The 23,294-nt window shown below is 48.6% G+C and overlaps 1 protein-coding gene across 1 annotated transcript; it reads left to right on the top strand.

The window, feature by feature from the left end:
- The first annotated feature begins 16,588 nt into the window (after nt 1-16,588).
- Nucleotides 16,589-23,082, top strand: PROK1 (prokineticin 1). Its single transcript, XM_023232683.1, has 3 exons — nt 16,589-16,744; nt 19,705-19,830; nt 21,966-23,082. Exons 1-3 carry the CDS (start codon nt 16,673-16,675, stop codon nt 22,083-22,085), a joined length of 318 nt encoding a protein of 105 aa, XP_023088451.1. The 5' UTR covers nt 16,589-16,672; the 3' UTR covers nt 22,086-23,082.
- The last annotated feature ends 212 nt before the right edge of the window (nt 23,083-23,294 follow it).

Genomic DNA, 23,294 nt, shown 5'->3' with positions numbered 1-23,294 from the left:
TCACTGCAAGCTCCGCCTCCCGGGTTTACGCCATTCTCCTAACTCAACCTCCCCAGTAGCTGGGACCACAGGTGCCCGCCACCTCGCCTGGCTAGTTTTTTGTATTTTTTAGTAGAGACAAGGTTTCACCAGGTTAGCCAGGATGGTCTCGATCTCCTGACCTCGTGATCCGCCCGTCTCGGCCTCCCAAAATGCTGGGATTACAGGCTTGAGCCACCGCGCCCGGCTGAATTTATATGTTAACCATTTTTGAGTGTGCAGTTCAGTGGCATTAAGTATTTTCCTTCCTTTTTGCTCCTGGCAGGCTTAACAATAAAACAGTGGTCCTGTCTGTTTCCCCCCAGGCCACATGGTGGGTGTCGGGGGTCAACTTGGATGCCCCATATCTCCCATTTGGATGAAAAGTTTCTATTCTGACAGCCATCCATTTGAAAAATGTAAACTTCCATGGAATCTGCCTTCCTTCAGCACAAAACTAATGGGAGGCTTTTTAAAATAAGAAATTAGAGTGACTTGGCTGGGTGTGGTGGCCCACGATTGTAATCCCAGCACTTCGGGAGGTCAAGGAGGGCAGATCACTTGTGGTCAGGAGTTTGAGATCAGCCTGGCCAACATGGTGAAAACCCGTCTCTACTAAAAATACAAAAATGGCTGGATATAGTGGCTTGCACCTGTAATCCCAGCTATTCGGGAGGCTGAGGCTTGAGAATCATTTGAACCCGAGAGGCAGAGGTTGGAGTGAGCGAGATTGTGTCACTACACTCCAGCCTGGGCAACAGAGCAAGACTCTGTCTAAAAAAAAAAAAAAAAAAGGAAAAAAAAAAATGAGAGTGAGGTGGTCCTGATTTCACTTACTCCTACTTTTACCAGCCAATGTGAGGAGGGAGACAGCACTGGACCCAGAGCTTAGAACACCTTAAAAGCTGCTGGCCTCTGGTACCACTGGGGAGAGGGACTCCAGTCAGCTGGTGAAGGGCTGGGTTCCCTGACTGCTTGGAATGAGGACTTGTCTGATCTTTCCCCAGAAGCTTGCAGTTGTTTGGGATAGAGCCAATGTGCTGTCTTTTGGCAGGAGCCTGCCTCTTGATGTACTGTGTTTGTATCATAATGCTTCTGGGTACGAGAGAGAGAGAGCCTGGCTTAAAGTCAATTAACATGTGGTCAAATCAAGGATCCAGGTTCTTTCTGCTCTGTTATCCTCAGCATTGGCTTTTTTCCTAAGACCAGTTACCCGGATGGTCCCAACTCTCCAACCCCCCATGGTGGAAGAAGAAAGGCTCCATGATTCCTTGATTCACCCAGCTGTAGAAAGAAAGAAACCACTCCTCCAAGCATAGACTTTATGGCCTTCCCTTCTGATTAATCAGGCCAACATAGCTCACCTGTACACCCCTGGATCCTCTGCTGTTACAGGTGAACAATGTGATGGGTTGACTGTTCAAGATTCAGTGTTAGTGCTGGGAATATGGTCAGCTTCCCCTGAAGCACAGCTTCTAAGTACCCTGGGGAAATTGCATTACATGTAGAAGAGGTACACACTGAGCAAAACTTGGTTTCTGTTAGAAGAAGAGACATGGGAAGTGGTCCCCTACAACAATGTTTTTCAAAATGTGGATTGAGATCCATTAGTGGGTCATGAAATCAGTTTAGATCACAGTTGATGGGGCAAATTCAGCCTTTATTTATTTGTATAAATAAAGTTTCACTGGAAAACAGCCACCCCCACTTGTTTCCTATTGTCAATGGCAGCTTTCCCACTACAATGGCAGAGTTAATTACTTCGGACAGAGATCATATAGTCATTAAAGCCTAAAATATTTACTCTCGGGCCTTTTACAGAAAATATTTACTGATCCCTGGTTAAGGGAGTTGCAACCAGTACTAAAAGATGAAACAGATTAGACTAGATTAGAAAATATATCAGAGTGCATTGCATGTGATAGGGATAAGCATTATTTCATAAACCCTTTATTTTAGTTTTATATAAACATAAATTCGTGCTTGTGGGTGCTGGTCTCTAGTTTACTTCTTATGGTGGGCCATAGTCAAATAGTTTGAAAAATTGCACTGGAGCACCACTCATTTTTGGCCATGGAAATAGCTTCTTAAGAAGGCCTGTTTGTAATAGTGCTGCCCTGTGGGTTGGATGTGATCTCTATACCTAAAATGTTGGGTACTGGGGAAGATGCCTTGAGTTAGCAAAGGGTCATGAAGCAGTTTTGGGGGGTGACCTTGTAGTGCTGAGTGAGCAATAGTATAGGGTGATTAGGAGTCTGGCCAGGAGGAAACTGGACCAGCTGAGGTCAGACTTGAAGAGACTGTGCTGGAAGATCTAAGCCTTTGTTGGTTCTAACATTCTGTGACTTTCAGAGGGGCATTCACCCCATTCCGTGGGTGGAAAATCAAGGCCAGAGGAGACCACACACAGAAAACTCAGGGGCAGGACTAGTGACTTTGGCCCTTTGGTGGCTTTCTGCCTGCCCTTTCCTGACTGTGAGTTTTCTTTGGCCCATGCTCCAACTGTGCCTGGAGAGAAGCTAGACCAGATGGAGACTAGCTGGGAGCATTGACTCCTGGGTTCTCCTCTCCTGAGAACTCTGATCTTGCCAGCACAAAGGGGAAGACATCTTCTCTAACTCCTACAGGGAAGGGAGTCCCGCCGGCTAGTTTTCCACGTTTCTGGCTAGTTTTCCACGTTTCTGGGCCTCTGGCTTTTAGCAATTGCCCTCCTTTCCCTCCAACTCTGGCATCTTCCTGCCTGTGTGGGAGTCCCTAGCGTGCAAGGAGGCTGAAGGGCCCTGATTGTCTGTGAGAGCCTCTGCCATTAGTAAGGCAGTCCTGGAATGTTTATGGCCTCTGCCACTTCAAAGACATTGCTGGGCTCCCATCAAGGGGATGGCTTTGACATTTATAGGAGGGTCAACAAGCTAATAAACCAGAGATGTTTCTAGTGCCTGAGGGATCCTCTTACATAAGAAGAAATTTATTTCACATAAGAGTGTCCAGAAATTTATTGGAAATATCCAGCCAAGTGTGCATACTAACTAACCTCATGCTTCATTTTGATGCGACCTTATGTCCTTGGAGAGCAGACCCTGTGAAGCAGCTTCAGACAACCGGCTCCACCTCAGCAGGAGTAGCTGGGGGCCTGGGCTCTTCTTTCTGAAACTGCCTTCAGAGATGGAGGGAAGGAGGGCAATTGCCAAAAACCTGGCTGAATCTGAGCTCAGGTGGAATTTTCTATCTTAGCTACCGCTGAAATCAAATATGAGCTCAGGCACTGGTCTTCCAAGATGTCAAAGCACAAGTCCTTTCAGAAAGTGAACTCACGTGGACCCCAAGTATGTGAAATCGCTGAAGATTGAGCTGCTCTGTCCAAGTGGTGTGGGCAGCTTTCTGCTGGACTCTTCTAGCCACAGAAGGATACCCTTCCTCCTAGGATAACCCCTGAGGTACTGTGTCTGAAAGCCCCTTATTTTGTAGAGAAGAAAAATAAAGTCCTAAAATGTTGAGGTGACATCTTAGCTTGGGGTCCCCACAAAACAGAGCCAGAGGCAAAGGCTTGGGTGCCAGTAGTTTATTTGAAGGTGATTCCAGAAAATAGAAGAAAGAGTGGAGAGAAAGAAGTGAGGAAAGAAGGAATGCTGAGAAATAATGTGTTCTCCAGCTTGCAGGCTGGATTCTTCCATAGCCCCCAGAGAAGAGGTCTAAGGCCCTCTGAGTTGGAGCATTTACCCACTGGTTCCTCCTCCCTCTGGTTGAGGATTCCTCCAGTGGGGAGGGATTGGCTTCCTGCACTTGCAGGCTGTGCTGATGAGTGGGTTGAGTTCCTGCAGTGCAGAGAGGCTGTGGATATCACGTGGGAAAAAACGGTTTTCCAGGTTGACCCTGTTAGCGCAAGGTGAATGTCAGGCCTCTGAGCCCAGGCTAAGCCATCACATCCCCTGTGACCTACACGTATACATCCAGATGGCCTGAAGTAACTGAAGAATCATAAAAGAAGTAAAAATGGCCTGTTCCTGCCTTAACTGATGACATTCCACCACAAAAGAAGTGAAAATGGCCGGTCCCTGCCTTAACTGATGACATTACCTTGTGAAATTCCTTCTCCTGGCCTATCCTGGCTCAAAAGCTCCCCCACTGAGCACCTTGTGACCGCACCCCCCACCCCCGCAACCCACCAGAGAACAACCCCTTTGACTGTAACTTTCCACTACCCACCCAAATCCTATAAAACGGCCCCACCCCATCTCCCTTCCTGACTCTCTTTTCGGACTCAGCCCGCCTGCACCCAGGTGAAATAAACAGCCTTGTTGCTCACACAAAGCCTATTTGGTGGTCTCTTCACACGGACACGAGTGAAAGTGAATCTGAGCTCACGTGGAATTTTCTATCTCAGCTGTTCCTGAAATCAAAGATGGGCCCAGGGGACATGATGTTGTGGGGCACCAGGGGAATCTGCTATGAGGAACTTACCCAAGGTCCAGAAAGTCCATGAGCTGGGCCTAGGATGCCAGCGATCCACAGGCAAGAGTAACATATGAGATGTATACTTATGCACATGGGTATACATGATCGCATCTGGGCATAGACACACACACACACACACACACACTCTCTCTCTCTCTCTCTCTCTCATTAATCTGAATCTTAGCATTAGAAGGATTGTGGAAATAAACGAAGACCAAATGAGAAAAGCAAAAGCTACTTGGCACAAGCTTGCTATAGCAAGGGAGTTAGCCACCTCACTTGTGTATTGACAGAGACCCAAAGGCAGGCAGATGGTTGGGAAAGCTTTACAGTGGGAAAAAGGGAAGGCTTCAGGTATTTCCTGATTGGGGGCTGCTGGCCTGGGAAATCTGTAGGAGGGCTCACTAGAAACAGGGCATCCTGTGTGATTGGTAGGGGGTGCATATTTAGCTTCCTCTGGTTTGTCCTAAGTTGGAAGTGGGAACAAAAATTAGGGGGGTGGGGTGCTATTGGTTATTGATCAAGTCCTGGCCATTTGGGGTTGATTGTTTACAGGGGTTATTTCTTGGTTTTCTGGATTATTGTGAGAGATAGCAGCATGATTTGCCACAAGTCTGACTTATGGTAGCCAGGCTTCCTGGACTGTTTATGGTAGATAAGAGGTTGGTTTCCTGGGCTTGTTGCTGCAGATTGTAGGGCAATCCCTGGTTTTAGATATGGTCTGGCTGTTGTCCATTTGTATATTCAGTCTCTTAAGATCTTAAAGGGTACTAAGGACAAAAATCCCCTCCATATCCTCCCTGACAGAGGGTCAGCCGTAAGGCCTCTTTCTGAACATATTTAGTAATGAGAGGCTCACTACCTCCATAGCAGCCAATTCCCTTGTCTACTGGGATATTCTCGCTTATACTGGCCTAAAATCGTCCTCCCTGTACCTTCCACACTTTGATCCTACTTTTGCCTTTTGGGGCAACACAACTCTCTCATATGTGATAGGCAGTGCAGTACAGTAGTCAGCAGTGGGCAGCGCCAGGCGCGATGGCTCATGACTGTAATCCCAGCACTTTGGGAGGCCGAGGTGGGCGGATCACGAGGTCAGGAGATTGAGACCTTCCTGGCTAACATGGTGAAACCCCGTCTCTACTAAAAATACAAAAAATTAGCCGGCGTAGTGGCAGGTGCCTGTAGTCCAAGCTACTTGGGAGGCTGAGGCAGGAGAATGGCTTGAACCAGGGAGACGGAGCTTGTAGTGAGCAAAGATCGCGCCACTGTACTCTAGCCTGGGCAACAGAGTGAGACTATCTCAAAAAAAAAAAAAAAAAAAAAAAAAGAAGTGGGCATCTAGAGTTAGATTTGGGGTCAGGTTTTAGCCCCGTAACTTACTGTCTGTGTGACTTTGGGCCATCATGGAGCCTCCGTTTCCTCAGCTGGAGTAGTGATGGGGTAGGAGTAACGCTGTCTACTCAGGACTTCAGATGACGCATGTAGACTGCCCAGTAATGGGTCACTGCAGTGGAAGGTTGCCGTCATGGCTGCTTTCTCAGGCTAGGCATCTGCAATTCCTTCACTTCTTCTTTCTCATAAGCTTGGTTGCCATTTCAAGACCTACCCTAAAATGGCGCACCCACTTTCTGGCTCTGGAACTCAGCCTGCAGTGAGCCAGAGAGAGTGCAGTCCTGGGACTCTGTCCTATAGAGTGATGTATGGTTTGGCTCTGGGTCCCCACCCAAATCTTATCTTGAATTGTAATAATTCCCACGTGTCAAGTGTGGGACCCAGTGGGAGATGATTGAATCATGGGGGCGGCTTCCCCCACGCTGCTCTTGTGATAGTGAGTGAGTTCTCATGAGATCTGATGGTTTTATAAGCATGTGGTATTTCCCCTGCTGGCACTCATTCTCTCTCCTGCCACCCTGTGAAGAAGTGATTTCTGCCATGATCGTAAGTTTCCTGAGACTTCCCCAGTCATGCAGAACTGTGAGTCAATTAAACCTCTTTTCTTTACAAATTACCTATTCTTGGGTATTTCCTTATAGTAATGAGAGAACGGACTAAAACATAGGGTTAGAGTGTTTGGAAGCTGACAGGTGACAGGGTGGTGGGAGGGGGAAATTGAGGGCTGCTGGGGAAGAAGATGATCAGAAGATTAGCAGGCTGGACTTTCTGGTGGGTGGGTGGGGGGACCTGAGGCTGGTAAGGCAGGTGGGATAGGACGTTGCCCTGTTAAGCTTCCAACCTAACCCCCAAACTCAGCCTTGGGCTCCAAGTTTGGGAACACAGGCTAAGAGAGAAGGGCCCCAAGCTTTCTTCTGGGTGGGGCCTTTTGCGAAAACCTCCAGCAGGTCCAGACTGTTAAGGCTGCCTCTGGGCCAAGGGCCCCCATGCTGCCTTTCCCTCCTGTGCCACAGATTCCCCCACATATGAACCTTCAGGGAGACCCCATCCCAAGGGCAGAATGGGGGGCTGAGACTGGAGAGCATGAACAAATCTGGTGTGGGGGCAGGTGGGAGAAGCCCCAGAGTGGGAAGGGAAGGTGGGATGGGATGGGCATCATGGCAGGATGGTGGGAGGACACGGTGGAGCTTAATGTCTCTTGTGGCCGGGGGCAGTGGCTCACACCTGCAATTCCAGCACTTTGGGAGGCTGAGGTGGGTGGATCTCTTGAGGCCAGGAGTTCAAGACCAGCCTGGCCAACATGGTGAAACCCCTACCCAAAATACAAAAAATTAGCCAGGTATAGTGGCACACTCCTGTAATCCCAGCTACTTGGGAGGCTTAGGCATGAGAATCACTTGAACCTGGGAGGTGGAGGTTGCAGTGAGCCCAGCTTGCATCACTGCATTCCAGCCTTGGTGATAGAGCAAGACTCTGTCTAAAAAAGAAAAAGGCCTCTTGTGCCTTTTTTCCAGTCCTTCTTGGCTGATCAGCCAACTTGGCAGCTCCTAAGTAAGCCCCCATCCTGTGCCTAAGGCTGACTAGGCATGAGGAGGTGCAAACACTGCTTACCCTGAGAGCCTGCTGCTGCACCTTCTTTCCTAGGCTCTGCCAAGTTATCATGGAATGTTCTTAAACAATAGTCCCAGCCCTGTGGCCTGAGAAGATGGTTCTGTTAGAACAACTCTCCTTTTCACCTTTCCAGCTAAATGATGAGGGCTCCAGTGGGGCTGAAGAGCAATGTCCCATCATGAAAGATATCCCAGTCCACAGGTGTGTTAGCCCACCCTCTCTCCTTCGGTTCCCTTAAAAATCTGGGAGGTGAGGCAGGTCCTGAAGATACAGACTGGAAGGAGTGAGGGAATCTGGCTGATCTCAGTGGCAGAGCTGGGACTCAAACCCAAGCTTCTTCATTCCAGGCCTCCTCCTCCTGGGCCATAGCTGGGTGGAGTTTGGGTTCTGCCATTGTTTAGCTATGTGACTTAGGCACTTCCATAACTTCTGGGTTCAGATTCCTTCTGGGTTCAGGAACTTATGGGTTCAGGTTCCTTCTACGTGTGGCGAGGGGGTAGAAACGGACCAGATTGCCTTGGGATGAAACCTTGAGGGCGAAAATGCCAAGTCCTGCCCTAGCACGCTGCTAGAGAAATCCCTTTCGCCTCTGTGACTGGCTTCTCCCTGGCCTCCTGGACCAGCCTGGGCCATCTCCCCTCTGGGCAGTGAAGCAGTTTTTACCCTGCCTGTGACTCCCAGTTTCTTTGTAGACTCCTTAGGCATTGTGACCGGGCAGCTTAGTCAAAAATAACCAAATGCCACAGGGCCCCAAAGGAAGAAGTGTTCTAGCATTTCTTAGGACATGTTAAGAAACAAACACACACAAGCTGTGAATTCTGGGTATGTCTTTAAAGGAAGCCAAGATAAAGTGGCTCTGGCTTATCTGATCTTTGGCAAACCTGACAAAAACAAGAAATGGGGAAAGGATTCCCTGTTTAATAAATGGTGCTGGGAAAATTGGCTAGCCATAAGTAGAAAGCTGAAACTGGATCCTTTCCTTACTCCTTTTACAAAAATTAATTCAAGATGGATTAGAGACTTAAATGTTAGACCTAAAATCATAAAATCCCTAGAAGAAAACCTAGGCAATGCCATTCAGGACATAGGCTTGGGCAAAGAAAGACTTCATGACTAAAACACCAAAAGCAACAGCAACAAAAGCCAAAATTGACAAATGGGATCTAATTAAACTAAAGAGCTTCTGCACAGCAAAAGAAACTACCATCAGAGTGAGCAGGCAACCTACAGAATGGGAGAAAATTTTTGCAATCTACTCATCTGACAAAGGGCTAATATCCAGAACCTATAAAGAACTAATTCAAATTTACAAGAAAAAAACAAACAACCCCATCAAAAAGTGGGCAAAGGATATGAATAGACACTTCTCAAAAGATGACATTCATACAGCCAACAGACACATGAAAAAATGCTCATCATCACTCACCATCAGAGAAATGCAAATCAAAACCACAAAACCATCTCATACCAGTTAGAATGGCGATCATTAAAAAATCAGGAAACAACAGGTGCTGGAAAGGATGTGAAGAAATAGGAACACTTTTACACTGTTGGTGGGACTGTAAACTAGTTCAACCATTGTGGAAAACAGTGTGGCGATTCCTCAAGGATCTAGAACTAGAAATACCATTTGACCCAGCCATCCCATTACTGGGGATATACCCAAAGGATTATAAATCATGCTGCTATAAAGACACATGCACACTTATGTTTATTGCGGCATTATTCACAATAGCAAAGATTTGGAATCAACCCAAATGTCCATCAGTGACAGACTGGATTGAGAAAATGTGGCACATATACACCATGGAATACTATGCAGCCATAAAAAAGGATGAGTTCGTGTCCTTTGTAGGGACATGGATGCAGCTGGAAACCATCATTCTCAGCAAACTATCACAAGAGCAGAAAACCAAACACCGCATGTTCTCACTCATAGGTGGGAAGTGAACAATGAGATCACTTGAACACAGGAAAGGGAACATCACACACCAGGTCCTATTGTGGGGAGGGGGTGGGGGGAGGGATAGCATTAGGAGATATACCTAATGTAAATGATGAGTTAATGGGTGCAGCACACCAACATGGCACATGTATATTTATGTAACAAACCTGCACGTTGTGCACATGTACCCTAGAACTTAAAGTATAATTTAAAAAAATAAGAAAAATAATAATAATAAAATAGAAAACCTCTAAAAACTCAAAAAAAAAAAAAAAGTGGCTCTGGCTTTAAGCAGTGCCACTGGGAGACCTGAAGGGAGTGGCTCCTTGCTTCTGGTCCCCTGGGTCTAGTCCCTCTAAACAGCTGGCATGAGGGAGAGACAGTGCATCATTCAGATTTTGCTCTTCAGGGAGGCCTTCTCTGCAGTGATTACTTAAGGAAACAGGGTTTTTATTGTGGTGCTGATTGGCCAAGGCCTGGTTTTCTTGGTCCCAGGTCCACATCATACCTGATAGGAGGATAATGTGGGAGGAGGGGCAGATATGCTATGAGTGCCAGTGCTGGTTCCCACAGCTGCTGTAACAAGTTACCACAAACTTAGTGACTTTAAACAACAGACATTTATTTTTTCACAGGTCGAGGGGCCAGAAGTCTGAAATGAAGGCATTAGTAGGGTCACATTCCCTCTGAAATCTCTAGGGGAGAATCTTTCCTTGCCTATTCGAGTTCCTGGTGGTGGCTGGTGTTCCTTGGCATGCAGCAGCACAATTCCCATCGTTGCCTCTGCTCCCCTTGGCCTTCTCTTCTCTCTCTTATAGGAACATTTGCCTTTGGACTTAGGACTCGCTTCTGTAATACTGGATGATCTCATGTCAAGATCCTTAAACTAATTACATCTGCCAAGAGATTTTTCCCAAATATGGTCATATTCACAGGTTGCAGTGTGACAGAGACGTATCTTTTTGGACATATCTTTTTTCAACCCACTAGAGTGTCTAAGCACTCTGAGAGTTCTGTCATGTACTTCTCATAATACACCTGAGAGGAGGGTATTATTCCCATGTTTCAGAAGATAAAACTGAGGCTCAGAGAGGTGAGATAACTTGTACCAGTTCATATCATCAGTGAGTGGCTGGACTAGGATGGAAACTGAGGGCTTCACCACCCAGACAAGAAGGCAGGGGCCAGCCTATGGAAAGGTATGGAGGAATGCAAGCTCGGCCCATGGAGGAGCTGTGAGCAGCTTCATCCTGCTGCAGTGGTGAGTGTGTGAGGGTGGGAATGATGGGAGAGGAGGCTGAAGGAGAGCAGGGTAGGTCTTTCAAGACCTTGGACCCAGGCTAAGGAGTTTGGGCTTGACCTGGGGATACAGAGGATCCTTGGAGGTCCAAGTGACAGGATTAAATGACCAATTAATTCAGATAAATTTAGGAATCTAGGAAGTTCCCAGGTTCAACTCCTGAGTGTATTGTTGTGCCTCTCACAACGCTGGAAGAATGTGGCAGTGGGCAACCATGGTTTGTAACTGCCCAAGATCCTTGGACACTTTCCCTGTATTCAGGTCTGAGTCAGTTATCTCCCAGTGTGCTTGCAGAGGTGCAGGTGTGAGCACTGGGCTGTGCAGTCAGACAGCCCACGTGAGCCTTTCACAGGAAAGAAGCAACTCGTAGAAAGGGGCTCTACAGGGGCCTGGACGTCATCAGATGATGGCAGAGGAAGCTGAAAGTAGAGCTGGGTCAGGTCTCATCAACAGAGTAGCTGCCTTTGGGAGACACCTTCCTTGTTAGGCAATTCTATGGTTGGTTCTGGACACCCTGCTCTTGGACACTCAGCTGCATCCTGTTTCTCAAGACACCTAACAACTCAACAAACTACTTAACAGTCTTCATTAAATTCCGTTTCTGCTGAAGCCAGCCAGATTGGACTCTGTTATTTACAACTAAGAACCCTGAACAATATAAGTGGGTTTGGCAGCTAGGGTGAAAAGGAGGTGAAAGGACAGGGGCATGTTGAATGTGAGGTGCAAGTGGGGTATCGATGTGGTGAAGTCCAAGGGGCTATTGGCTCTACGGGCCAGGAGTGTGGGGTGGCCTGTGCTGGGAACACGGGAGTGAGATCGTGAATGTGTAGGTGGCTGTGAGCCCTATTCAGGACGGGTGTGCAGGGACAGGAGACCATCGAGTGTGGAACCTCAGTGAACAGCTTCATTTAAGAGACGGCAAGAAGCAGGGGGAGGCTTAGAAGAAGACTGAGAGGGGAGGACTTAGACACAGTGGTGTCGTGAAAAGTAAGAGAGGAATTCAAAGAAAGAGTAGTGCCTGGGCCAAAAAGGCACAAAAGGGCAAGAGAGACGAGGAGTCAAAAAAACGATGCCTTGCGTTTGACATTTAAAAGGCTAAGGATAGGCCAGGCAAGGTGGTTCATGCCTGTAGTCTCAGTATTTTGGGAGGCTGAGGCGGGCAGAATGCTTGAGCCCATTTGGAGCTCTTTGCAGCAATAGTAATATGACATAAAAACATCTGTGATTTCTCCTGGCAACAAAATCACAGTACTGTTAAAATTTTTGTAGTTTGTGGCCTACGGTCCAAAGAAAATGTTAAAAATTCAGTTAGAAGTTAGTGAACATTAAGATACAAATTTTCTGTCTACCAAGTTTATGGATTCTCTGAATTCTGCTCATGAACTCCTCGGGGGCTGTGACTCCAAGTTAACAACCCCCAGCCTGGATGCTTGGGTTTCCTTTATTCTATTATTCCTTTCGTCATCTCTTTTTGAAACGGATCAGAGTTAATTCTTGTTTAATTATTAGCAACAAACCAGTAATAAAGGGAGCATTTTTTTTTTTTTTTTTTGAGACAGTCTCACTCTGTCACCCAGGCAGAGGCGCAATCTCGGCTCACTGCAACCTCCGCCTCCCAGGTTCAAGGAATTCTCCTGCCTCAGCTTCCCGAGTAGTTGGGATTACAGGCACACGTCACCATGCCTGGCTAAATTTTGTATTTTTAGTACAGATGGGGTTTCACCATGTTGGCCAGGCTGATCTCGAACTCCTGACCTCGGGTGATCCACTTGCCTCGGCTTCCCAGAGTGCTGAGATTACAGGCATGAGCCACTGCACCCAGCCGAAGGGAGCATATTTTAACACACGTGCTCAAACATTAACACAAGATCCGCCCATTCAGTCAGGAGCAAGGAGGCCCCTGGATATGGGCTCCCTTTCTAGCTTGCAGAACAATAACCATGATCTTATGGTAGAGTTGAAAGAGGCCTCTCAACCTCTCCGCCATGCTTGGGTGAGACTTATTCTATACCTGAAGGTAAACAGTCTCAGGGGACTATGCCAGGTCAGGGAATATTCCACTCCATAGTCTCACTCCATGAGAAGTCACCCTACATCTTGTAGGGCCCCTCAAGGTAGGCCTTGAGATTGGGGGTTGCTACATGCGCGCACACACATGTCTGTATAAATGGTCCATGGTGACACTGACATCAGCTAAAACAGAGAAATAAGGGCCAGGCTTAAGTTATGAGATGTGACCTGCACGTAGCCCTCTTACACAGACACTCAATGGCATGCTGCCCACCTGCCCTCTTTCTCTCCGAAGGTGTGTAGGAGTCTGGGAAAGGCTTGCCCAGCACATCTCCACTAGCTCTCTCCTCCCTCAGGGGAGCCAAGTCCATTTTCAGCACTTTCACATTTACCCTCCATGCTTTACCACTCGCTTCTTGATTCACTTCCCCTCCTACTTCCCTCCTTTGTTTCCTCCAATTTCTGTTTGCGTAGTTCAGGGTTTTCCTCTTCTTTCCACTCTCCTTTTCCACACCACATCTGTCAGCCAAAAAGTAGTCCGAACTGTGGCTAGAAAGAGTCAAGTACTGTTGAAATCTGCCTAGACATGGGAATAGGAGAGCTCTAAGGTCTAGAGGGAAATCAGACCCTAGAAGCACGAGTTCCTGGTCCAGACACATGGAAGGAACTGAATGAATGTGTAATTAAGTTATTGAATAAAGAACCAGTACTGCTTATCCCTGGAGCTCCCCAGAGTCTCTTCTGGGATTTCCACCAAGTTGCCGTCTATCCTTTGCCCTCCTCTAATTAAACTGGCTTTTCCTCAAGCACTAGCATTCAAGAGAAATAAAATGTTTTTAATCAATGTTCTTGGTTTTGTTTTGCAACAACATTTCTGGCTACCAGTCTTCACTGCAGTTGTGAGATGATGAGTTTTGTGTGTTTGGGGCAGCGGGGAGGGAGGGAGGGAGGGAGAATGGGGAGTGAATGGGATGGGTGTTAGCCTGAGAATCACATGATCTAACATTGTCTCTTGGAAGGCGAGCTTGTGATGTGGGGTAGTGTGTGCAGGGCAAGCAGAGCCCACAGGACCACTTCTGTAAGGTGTTTCAAGTCCCCAGCAAAGCGCTGCCTCCTTCCTAGGTAGCTTTTCTCCCAGGGTGGAAGGTCCTCCAAGGCTGGGGTGGTCTCTTGGTTCTTCTGTCACCAGCCCAGCCCAGGTCACAGTGTACAGGTGGGCCTTACAGACTCATTATTTTGATTCTCACCTCCCAGGAGAATTTTATATTAAAGCATACAAGTTCATATGTTTATAGTAAAAATTGTCAATTGGTCTCAAATGCTGCTGTGTGCTGGGCATTGTGGTAAGCACTTTACATGCATCATCTCACTTAACTCTCCACCTGCAGTCAGAGGGATCCTTTCAAGGTGTGAATCAGGCCAGGTGCTGCGATGTGTGTCTACAGTCCTAGCTATTCAGGAGGCTGAGGCCGGAGGATCGCTTGAATCCAGGAGTTCCAGGCTGCAGTGAGCCACAATTGCACTCCAACCTGGGTAACAGAGCAAGACCTTGTCTCTAAAAAAAATCTAAATGTATATCAGATCCTGCCTCTCCCCTGTTCGAAACTCTCCAAGTGTTCCATCACACTTGGAGTCAGGTTCCTGCCATGCCCCACCAGGCAGGCTGGATTTGGCCTTTGGCTCCTGCTCCAACTGCATCCCCTCCCATCCCATCCCCTGGCTCACCTTGCTCTTTGCTTCTCCTGGAACTGGCCAAGAAGCCTTGCCACAGGGCCTTTGCACTGACTTTTTCTCTAGGCTCTGTCCAGCTCACTCCTTCACTTTATCAGTAATCTGCACAAGTGCCTTCTCAGAGAGACCCTTACCACATCTAAAATAACACCCTTTGTCAAAGTCTGTTGCCTTCCCTGCCCCCCCCCCCTTTTTTTTTTTTGTTGGGGCCTTGTTTTTTTTCCCCGGCTGGGGTACAATGGCATGATCTCGGCTTACTGCAACCTCTGCCTCCCAGGTTCAAGTGATTCTCTTGCCTCAGCCTCCTGAGTAGCTGGGATTACAGGCGTGAGCCACCACAGCCGGCTAATTTTTGTATTTTTCCTAGAGACGGGGTTTCACCATGTTGACCAGGCTGGTCTTGAAATCCTGACCTCAAGTGATCCGCCTGCCTCTACCTTCTAACCCAAAGTGCTGGGATTACAAGCTTGAGCCACTGCGTCTGGCCCCCTGCCTTCCTTTTTAACAGTGCTTAGCAAAATTGGCCGTTTTATTACAAATCTGTTTATTTGTCTGTCACCCGTCTCCTTGACTAGAGTCGAAACTACATGAGGACAGGATTTTGTTTTGCTCACCACTGTATTCCCAGTGCTAAGAACAGTGCCTTTAATACAGTAGGCTCTCAATAAATAGAGTCAACGAGTAAATACATAGATGAATACTCACAATATCTTATGATTTAAATGCGATTCTTACCGTCATGTTATAGATAGGAAAACTGAGGCTTGCAGAGATTAGCAATATTTTCAAGGTCATGAAGCCATCGATCTAAAGTCAAAGTAGCTGCCTTTGGGGGCTTAGCTCCCGGCCCCCGTGCTAGTTAGTCTTCCTCTCTGCACTCATAAAGGCCTGTCAACATTTCTATGTGGAAACCCTACACCCATGTGACACTTGACGAGAAAAGTTTTGCAGATGAATCTGTTTGTGAAATACTACAAACTGCATTTTCCACTTGGTGTTTCAAACACTTGTTAGCACAGGAAAGGCCCTGAAAAGTTCTGCAAAAACCAAGCTGGTTTGTGTTTCCCAAATTTTTGACTGTAGTCGTCTTTTATTTGTTTATTTGTGTATTAACATATTGCAGCACATACCTTGGGAAATGTTGGCTTTTATTATTGTGGAGAGAAGGCAGATCATCTGACAAAGGACTGGGAGTTCTCTCTGGGTCCTCTGACACAGAGAGGGCTGGGGTCAGGGGCTTCCCTCGCAGGAGGAGGTGCCCTCCCCAAAGTCAACTTCCCACCAGACTGACATCTGAGCCCACCGTGTTTGTACACTCACAGATAAGATGTACACCCTCTCATGCTCACCCCTAAACCTGGAAGGCCAGTGGTATGGCTCTAGTACCTTTCAGCCACAGCCCATACCAACTCGGCTCTGCAGGGTACTGGGAGAGGGTGTGCCCTGTGTGTTTGCTGGCTTTCTGCCCTTAGGTCATTGTACCAAGGGACACTTGCTGGTGTTCGTCCTGAGTCCGTGAGACAGCAAATCCTTATGTGTGTGTCACTTAGGAGCATCAGCCTCACAAGCCTGGTCTTTTTTTCCTCACTGTCTTATGTCTCCTCGCTGTAATTTTAACCTTTCAGAGAAATAAGGATACCCGCCTCACCCTCTTCTGTCTTCTCAGCTACCTCTGTGTTGAGCCCATGGTAAATGCCTAGATAATTCTTGGTGTGAGTGTGAGGGAACCAATGATCTTGTATGTTGCATAGTTTGGTGCAGGGAAGGATAAATGGTTATGCTGCAAATCCCTTAATTCATTACCAGAGCCTTTCCTCTGCCCCAAGTAGGATAGAAGGATACCCAGAGGCAGAAAAGAACATCAAGTGAAATGTACGTAACAGTCTGAATCACTGCGTTCTTGGGAGAGTTAGAGCAACTGTCAGAGCCCCCGAAGTATCCATTTTTATTGGTTTTGATGTTGATTTGATGTTGTTAGAGATTCAGGTCTCATCTTCGCTCCTGAGATCATCTGAGTAACATCGGTGTTGGAGAAGGGAAAAGCAGAGATGAGGCATCCACAGGCAGCCCTGGATCCTGAGTGTAAACATCTGGGAGGAGGCGGGGGATGCAGAAGAGCCTGGCCTTCCCAGCTTGCCGGGCACAAGGCTGAGCGGGAGGAAGCGAGAGGCATCCAAGCAGGCAGTATTTTATCTTCATCCCAAGTGACCATGAGAGGTGCCATGCAAGTCTCAATCATGCTCCTCCTAGTAACTGTGTCTGACTGTGCTGTGATCACAGGGGTAAGTCGCCTAACATTCTCTGTGCCCTGGGTTTTGGGAAGATATCAGGGTCTGCACAGGTTGTAAGCCCAGGAACCATGCAGGAGACTCTGTTGGCTCAACACACTGTGAACCAAAGGGAATGGGGAGTTATGCATTAGACAGCACTTTAGAGAGGGATTGCATGCGATTTTCAGACTAGTTAGATCTCACTCTACTAAATGGGATCTGCTTTTGAGAAGCTGTGTATGAATCAAATCCTGTTTTAAATGCATTAGTAGAGCATTGAAGATTTTGAAGTTCAGTCCTTTGGTAAAATGAAGATTCCTATTATGTAATAAGGAATTCCTTTATAAAGTGGATTGGCAAACCTTAATTTATCTTTTGTGTGAATTTTAATTTTTATTTATGGTTTGGTTCACATATTAATATTAATATTAATTTACATAGCATGTTGACTTAAGTAAAGGCAGTAAGCTTAATTAAATGTGGTAAGTTTATAAACTTCTATTGTATAAATTTAACCTCTGCTTAGAAAGGATATCTTTGAAATTCTCTCACTCCGTGCCTGCCCAGTTAGTTCTGAGAGGAATATGGGTGACAATAACATTCTGAGTGTACCCCAAAGCAAGTGTTCAGATAACAAGTAGAAATCCAGTCTCAAAGCAGAGGCTCAGCATATGGGCACTGTCCAATTGGTTCAAAATATTCAGATCAAAGTTTTCTCTCGGAAGTTTGCCTTTACCTCGAACCACCTTCAAATAGGGGCGCATGATGTATTATGGTAGCAGGACCATTCTTATTGAAGCAGAAAGCAATGCTTTACCTGAGAGCTTTCCATATAAAAGCCACTGGGAAAAAAAGGTCAGGGGGAGCAGGGAAACTAACTTTTAGTTCAGCCTCCACCAGCTTTTTACATGGATAATGGAAATGTAGAGAAATGGCCGGGCGCGGTGGCTCAAGCCTGTAATCCCAGCACTTTGGGAGGCCGAGACGGGCGGATCACGAGGTCAGGAGATCGAGACCTTCCTGGCTAACACGGTGAAACCCCGTCTCTACTAAAAATACAAAAACTAGCCGGGCGAGGTGGCGGGCGCCTGTAGTCCCAGCTACTCCGGAGGCTGAGGCAGGAGAATGGCATAAACCCGGGAGGCAGAGCTTGCAGTGAGCTGAGATCCGGCCACTGCACTCCAGTCCGGGCGACAGAGCGAGACTCCGCCTCAAAAAAAAAAAAAAAAAAAAAGAAATGTAGAGAAATACCAAACAATTCCTGGAATTGGGTTAATTTTACTATTCACTGAAAGGACAAATTCTTTCTTTTTTCTTTTAAAGGAAAAAGACTGAGTCCAAAACAACAAATATTAAAGGCAAGTCAAATGCTTTTGAGATCCAAAGCAAAAATAAAAATATCTGTGAAGGCAGAATTATACCTCATGAAGTGTTTACACTGTAGGCTGCCCTTCTATGGAGTAGCTTGAAATTCTGGGAGGGCAAGAACAACGGAGAGAAGCCCCGGCTGCTGCTCAGTGAGGGCAGGAGCAGCGTGGTTGGCCTGGATGCTGGGCTCGCCTCACCACCCGTGCCAGCTCCAGCACTGGCCCAGAGTGGCAGCAGGGCAGGCAGATCTGAGAGCGGCAGGCAAACATTTTCATAGTGAAAAGCACAATAAAGGGTGCATTTCCCTAGGTAAGGGGAAACCCAGGAAAGACAGATGAGTAGTTAGAACAGGGCAGTAAGGGGAAGTCAGGAACCCCCAGGCTCCCCACATCCTCCATGTCCTGCTGGTGTCCCACTTCTGACTCTCAGCAGGAGCCCAGGCTCCACCACCTCTACACTCGCCTGCTCCCTGGACTGTAGCTGTCCCCACATCCAAGGCTTTATGATCCTTCTTCCGAGAGTGGGACAGCAATGCCCCACCTCTATGGGAGAAGAAGAGTCAACTGGGGTTTCCTGTACCCCAACCCCGAGCTTTTGGGGACTGGCTGGGTGTGAGATGTGCCCTTGCTGGGCTGGAGACAGGCACAGCTGGGTACCTGCCACCCGTAACTCCTCTGCATGATCAGTTGAGCTGACATCCACTCTTTCCCTCTTGGGTCTGAGCAAGTAGGGGCTTCCAGGTCCCGCCACGTCCCACACAGCAGCCTGAAGGTGCCCATAGGCTTTTATTGGAGAAGAGTGATCCAAAACCCAGCTTTGCATTTTAGCTCAGAAAAGCCACATAGCATCTCTGAGAATGGAAAGTGTGGATGCTTCTTCAGCGGGTCCCCACCTGAGTCTGGAGCAGTTAAGAGTTCTGTCTTCCCCAGCCCTGGCTTTTATTTAACATGAGCTTAGGTGGCCTTCTTTACAAATGGCACCTTTCCCAAACCAGGCAGGGCCGCTCAGCCCCTGTTCTGCGATCCTCTCTGGGAATCAGGGCAGTCAGCAGAGAGACCCTGGGAGAGGCACCTGTTCTGGGGTGCTGGCCCCTTGGCTGAGGCTGGGCCTCTGAGGGCCAGGGTGGGGGTGCCTCCATGCACAGGGGAGGCACTGACCACAGTGCAGTCAGGGCTGGAGACTCCTGGTCCAGGGCAGCTCAGCACTGACCACCCAGGAATTTGGGCCATCAGGGTCCCTCCCACCTCTGAGAATTCTAATTCAGTTCCACCAGCATCCATTGAGCGTCTACTAGCCCTAGAAAAACTATGCCTTCTAACCCCCAGCCTTGTCAGAAAAGGAGGACTGTCTTCCTTCTGAGCGGCCTCAAGGAGCTTGGAAGTTTCTTCAGATCCAGATCCAATGCCTTCCTGAGCCCTGAGCCTAGCCATGAGGGGAGCAGGGCAATAAAGCGTGGCCCAGGGCGTTCTGTTAGGCTAAGGCCAGGGGTGATACTCTCAGTCTCTTCTCGCTCCATCCTGATAAGGGCTTTTCGGATCTACCCTTCCCTTCTGCTTTCTCTTGGGTGCACTAATGGGCTGCTCCCTTCTCTCTCCCACCTGCAGGCCTGTGAGCGGGATGTCCAGTGTGGGGCAGGCACCTGCTGTGCCATCAGCCTGTGGCTTCGAGGGCTGCGGATGTGTACCCCGCTGGGGCGGGAAGGCGAGGAGTGCCACCCCGGCAGCCACAAGGTACTGTGCAGACACTGTATGGGTGCACATATGTGGGTGGGCCATGCGGGGAGCAGAGGGCGATGTCCTGGGGCCTTGCTCTAGCTGGGAAGGCTAGAGAGGCTGGCTCCAGCGAGGGAGTCTAGGGAGGCTGTGGCTCCAGAGGACTTCACCCTCCTCTGACAGCTGATCCAGCCCTGATCCAGCCCCTGAACGTCCAAGGGGAAGCAGAAGGCTATGGGGTTGCTGTGTCCCCACCACCAACAGGCACCCACCTTACTTAGTGCCCTGCAGGTAACACATTTGTACATTTATTTGTACAAGGCCTGACATGATCCACCTACAAACTTCTAGCACAGGTTGGAGAATCACTGATATTAATTTGATCCTGACAGCAACCCTGGGCATTGCTGAAGAAACTGATGGACAAGCAAACTCACGTGACTTGCTCAAGGCACACAGCCAATGAGACAGAGCTGGGACTTTTCCAACGCCAGCTCTGGTTATACCTCACTGATGTTGGGCACTGCTGCCTTGTTTTTGAAGGGGCAGCCTCAGGTGGAGGGGTGCCACTGATCTCATAGGCTGTTAGACAGGCTGGGCATTCCCAGCCCCTAATTCGCTGTGTGGACTTGGGCAAATTAGTTCACCTGCTCTTGGGCCACACATATACAATGAGTGGAGCAGACTCACTGCCTCTAATGTCCCTTATGGATCTGATGAATTCAGATTTGGGAAGGATCTCACATGCCCTTTGCTCTGAAGGAAACTCCCTTCAGGAACATAAAAGTAGACCCACAAAATCACCTTCCACATCTGGTAAGGTCTACAGTGAGGCAAGTGAGGTGCCCACTTTAAGGAGTCACTCACTCTTGTGCCCTGAGTACATAGTTCCTGCCCTGTTCCCACTCCTTGACTGCCAGCTGCCAGTCCAGAGTCCTCTGGAGCCACAGCCTCCCCATTGCACTCCCTCTCTGGAGCCACTTGACCACACTTCACCAGTGAACCAGTGAAGCTCCCAATTCCCACAGCTTTTTCATTAAAATGCAAATAGTGGTGGTTCAATCTAGTCTGACATTGACTATTAGAAGGCAATGAGGGCGTTTCCACAGGCTCTCAGGCGACTTGCTCTCCTCCCTGGGCCTTGCCCCTCTCTCCACATGTGCCCCTCTGTCTGAATTAGACATTCCTGAGCACAGGCTGTCGGGCTTACCGGCTGTCTTACACCTGGACTCAGGCATGTTTCCTGCTCTTCGGGGACTTACCTGCATCCCGGCTCGGTGCTCATCTGGGCACAGAGCATCCTCCAGCAGTCTCTCTCCCAGTCACAGCCCCCGCCCAACCTCCTGTCCCAGGATGAAGAGGGGCTAGAGAGTGGTGAACGAGGCCGGACAATGTGGCAGTCCTTGTAACCTTGGGGAATGTGAGGTGGTTCAGCTCCAGATCCATATTCCCAATAAAGACAACAGTGGTAATAAAAACTAATGCTGAATGCTTTCTGCATGCCACCCTTCATACTGGGTGCTTTTTGTCATTTTAACCTCTTTATAACCATATGTGGTAGGTGCTGTTATTAACCCATTTTACATATGATAAAGATGAGGCACAGAGAGGTCAAATGATTTGCTGATTGTCACACAGCTGGGAAGTGGTAGACCTGGGATTTTAACCCAGGCAGTCTGACAATGGGCCCATGCTCCTAACTCCTCCCTGAGGATACCCCAGTGGTTTAGCACTCCTCCGGCGTGTGAGTCAGGGCAGAGACGGTGGCTGTCCTATTCGCCGCTGCACTTGCAGCACCCACCAAGGTGTTGAGCGCATAATGGATGAGCAACAAACATTCAATCAATGGACGTATGTGCGCGCGCGCGTGTGTGTGTGTGCAGGCACATGTGTGCTGAGTCTCCAGAGCCAGGTAGCCTGGGTGCGAATCCTAGCTCCTCCACAAATTAGCTGTGTGATCTTGGCGTATTGCTTAGCCACAGTGTACCTCAGTTTTCTCATCTCTAATTGCTATTCTTGTTGTGCTAGGTGCAATGGAGAAGTGGGCTAGGGTGTGGGGGGAGACATTTGCCAGCCCTGGGCTGAGCAGAGACTGCTGCCAGGAGGCCCACCAATGTCCCTTTGGTGAAGGTGTTGCTTTCTTCTCTCCTTAGGTCCCCTTCTTTAGGAAACGCAAGCACCATACCTGTCCTTGCTCACCCAACCTGCTGTGCTCCAGGTTCCCAGACGGCAGGTACCGCTGCTCCATGGACTTGAAGAACATCAGTTTTTAGGCGCTTGCCCGGTCTCAGGATACCCACCATCCTTTTCCTGAGCACTGCCTGGATTTTTATTTCTGCCATGCAACCCAGCTCCCATGACTCTCCCAGTCCCTACGCTGACTACCTTGATCTCTCTTGCCTAGTACACACGTATGCACATGAGCAGACATACCTCCCATCAAGACGTGGTCCCCAGGCTGGCCTGAGGATGTCCCAGCTTGAAGCTGTGGTGTGAGAGATGGCCAGCCTGGTTCCCTTCCCTGCTTAGGCTGCCAGAGAGGTGGTAAATGGCAGAGAGGACATTACCCCGCCCCTCCCTTCCTGGGCCTGCTCTCCTTCCTGGGCCCTCCCCCTCTCCCCACATGTACCCCTCGGTCTGAATTGGACATTCCTGGGCACAGGCTCTTGGGTGCATTGCTGAGTTCCAGGTCCTGGCCTGACCCTCAGGTCCTTTATGTGGTCTGTGAGGACCAATTTGTGGGCCGTTCATCTTCCCTTGATTGGTTAACTCCTTAGTTTTAGACCACAGACTCAAGACTGGCCCTTCCCAGAGGGCAGCAGACAGTCACCCTAAGACAGGTGTAGGGATCCCAGGGAGGTCAGTCAGCCCCCTGAAGACTCTGGTCCCAGCCAGCCTGTGGTCTGTGGCCTGTGACCTTCTGCTAGAATTGTCATGCCTCTGAGGCCCCCCTTACCACACTTTACCAGTTAACTACTGAAGCCCCCAATTCCCACAGCTTTTCCATTAAAATGCACATGGTGGTGGTTCAATCTAATCTGATACTGACATATTAGAAGGCAATTAGGGCGTTTCCTTAAACAGCTCCTTTCCAAGCATCAGCCCCAAGAGCAGGTTGTTGTCTTTGAGGAGGGCAGTCCTCTGTCCAGATAGGGGTGGGAGCAAGGGACGGGGAGCAGGGCAGGGGCTGAAAAGGGCACTGATTTCAGACCAGGAAGGCAACTACTCACCAACCTGCTGGCTTCAGAATAAAAGCACAAACTGAACTGAGATGTATGGCATGGTGTTCCCGCTATCGGTTTCAGCCAGGGCCTATGCCTCTGTGGCAACCTGGGGAGGAAGGCAAGGACCAGGTTGTGTCCAGGTTGGGGAGGAGTGTGACTGGTATTCCTCCCCTTCCCCACCCAGCCAGGGTCTATTTTTTGGAGAGAGTGGATTTCAGGGTCTTTTTGAAGAAAGGATAAGAGGCAGCCTTGTGGGCT

This window comes from Piliocolobus tephrosceles, chromosome 1, assembly GCF_002776525.5.
Source record: "Piliocolobus tephrosceles isolate RC106 chromosome 1, ASM277652v3, whole genome shotgun sequence".
NCBI lineage: Eukaryota > Metazoa > Chordata > Mammalia > Primates > Cercopithecidae > Piliocolobus > Piliocolobus tephrosceles.
Note: the sequence above shows the minus strand (reverse complement) of the source record. Positions and strands in the feature narration are given on the sequence as shown.

Excerpts from the sequence above, each read along its gene's own strand:
- PROK1 (XM_023232683.1), top strand. The coding sequence starts at position 16,673 with ATGAGAGGTGCCATGCAAGTCTCAATCATGCTCCTCCTAGTAACTGTG. Across the intron at positions 16,745-19,704 it reads ACTGTGCTGTGATCACAGGG|GCCTGTGAGCGGGATGTCCA; the intron begins GTAAGTCGCCTA and ends TCCCACCTGCAG. Across the intron at positions 19,831-21,965 it reads GCCACCCCGGCAGCCACAAG|GTCCCCTTCTTTAGGAAACG; the intron begins GTACTGTGCAGA and ends TTCTCTCCTTAG.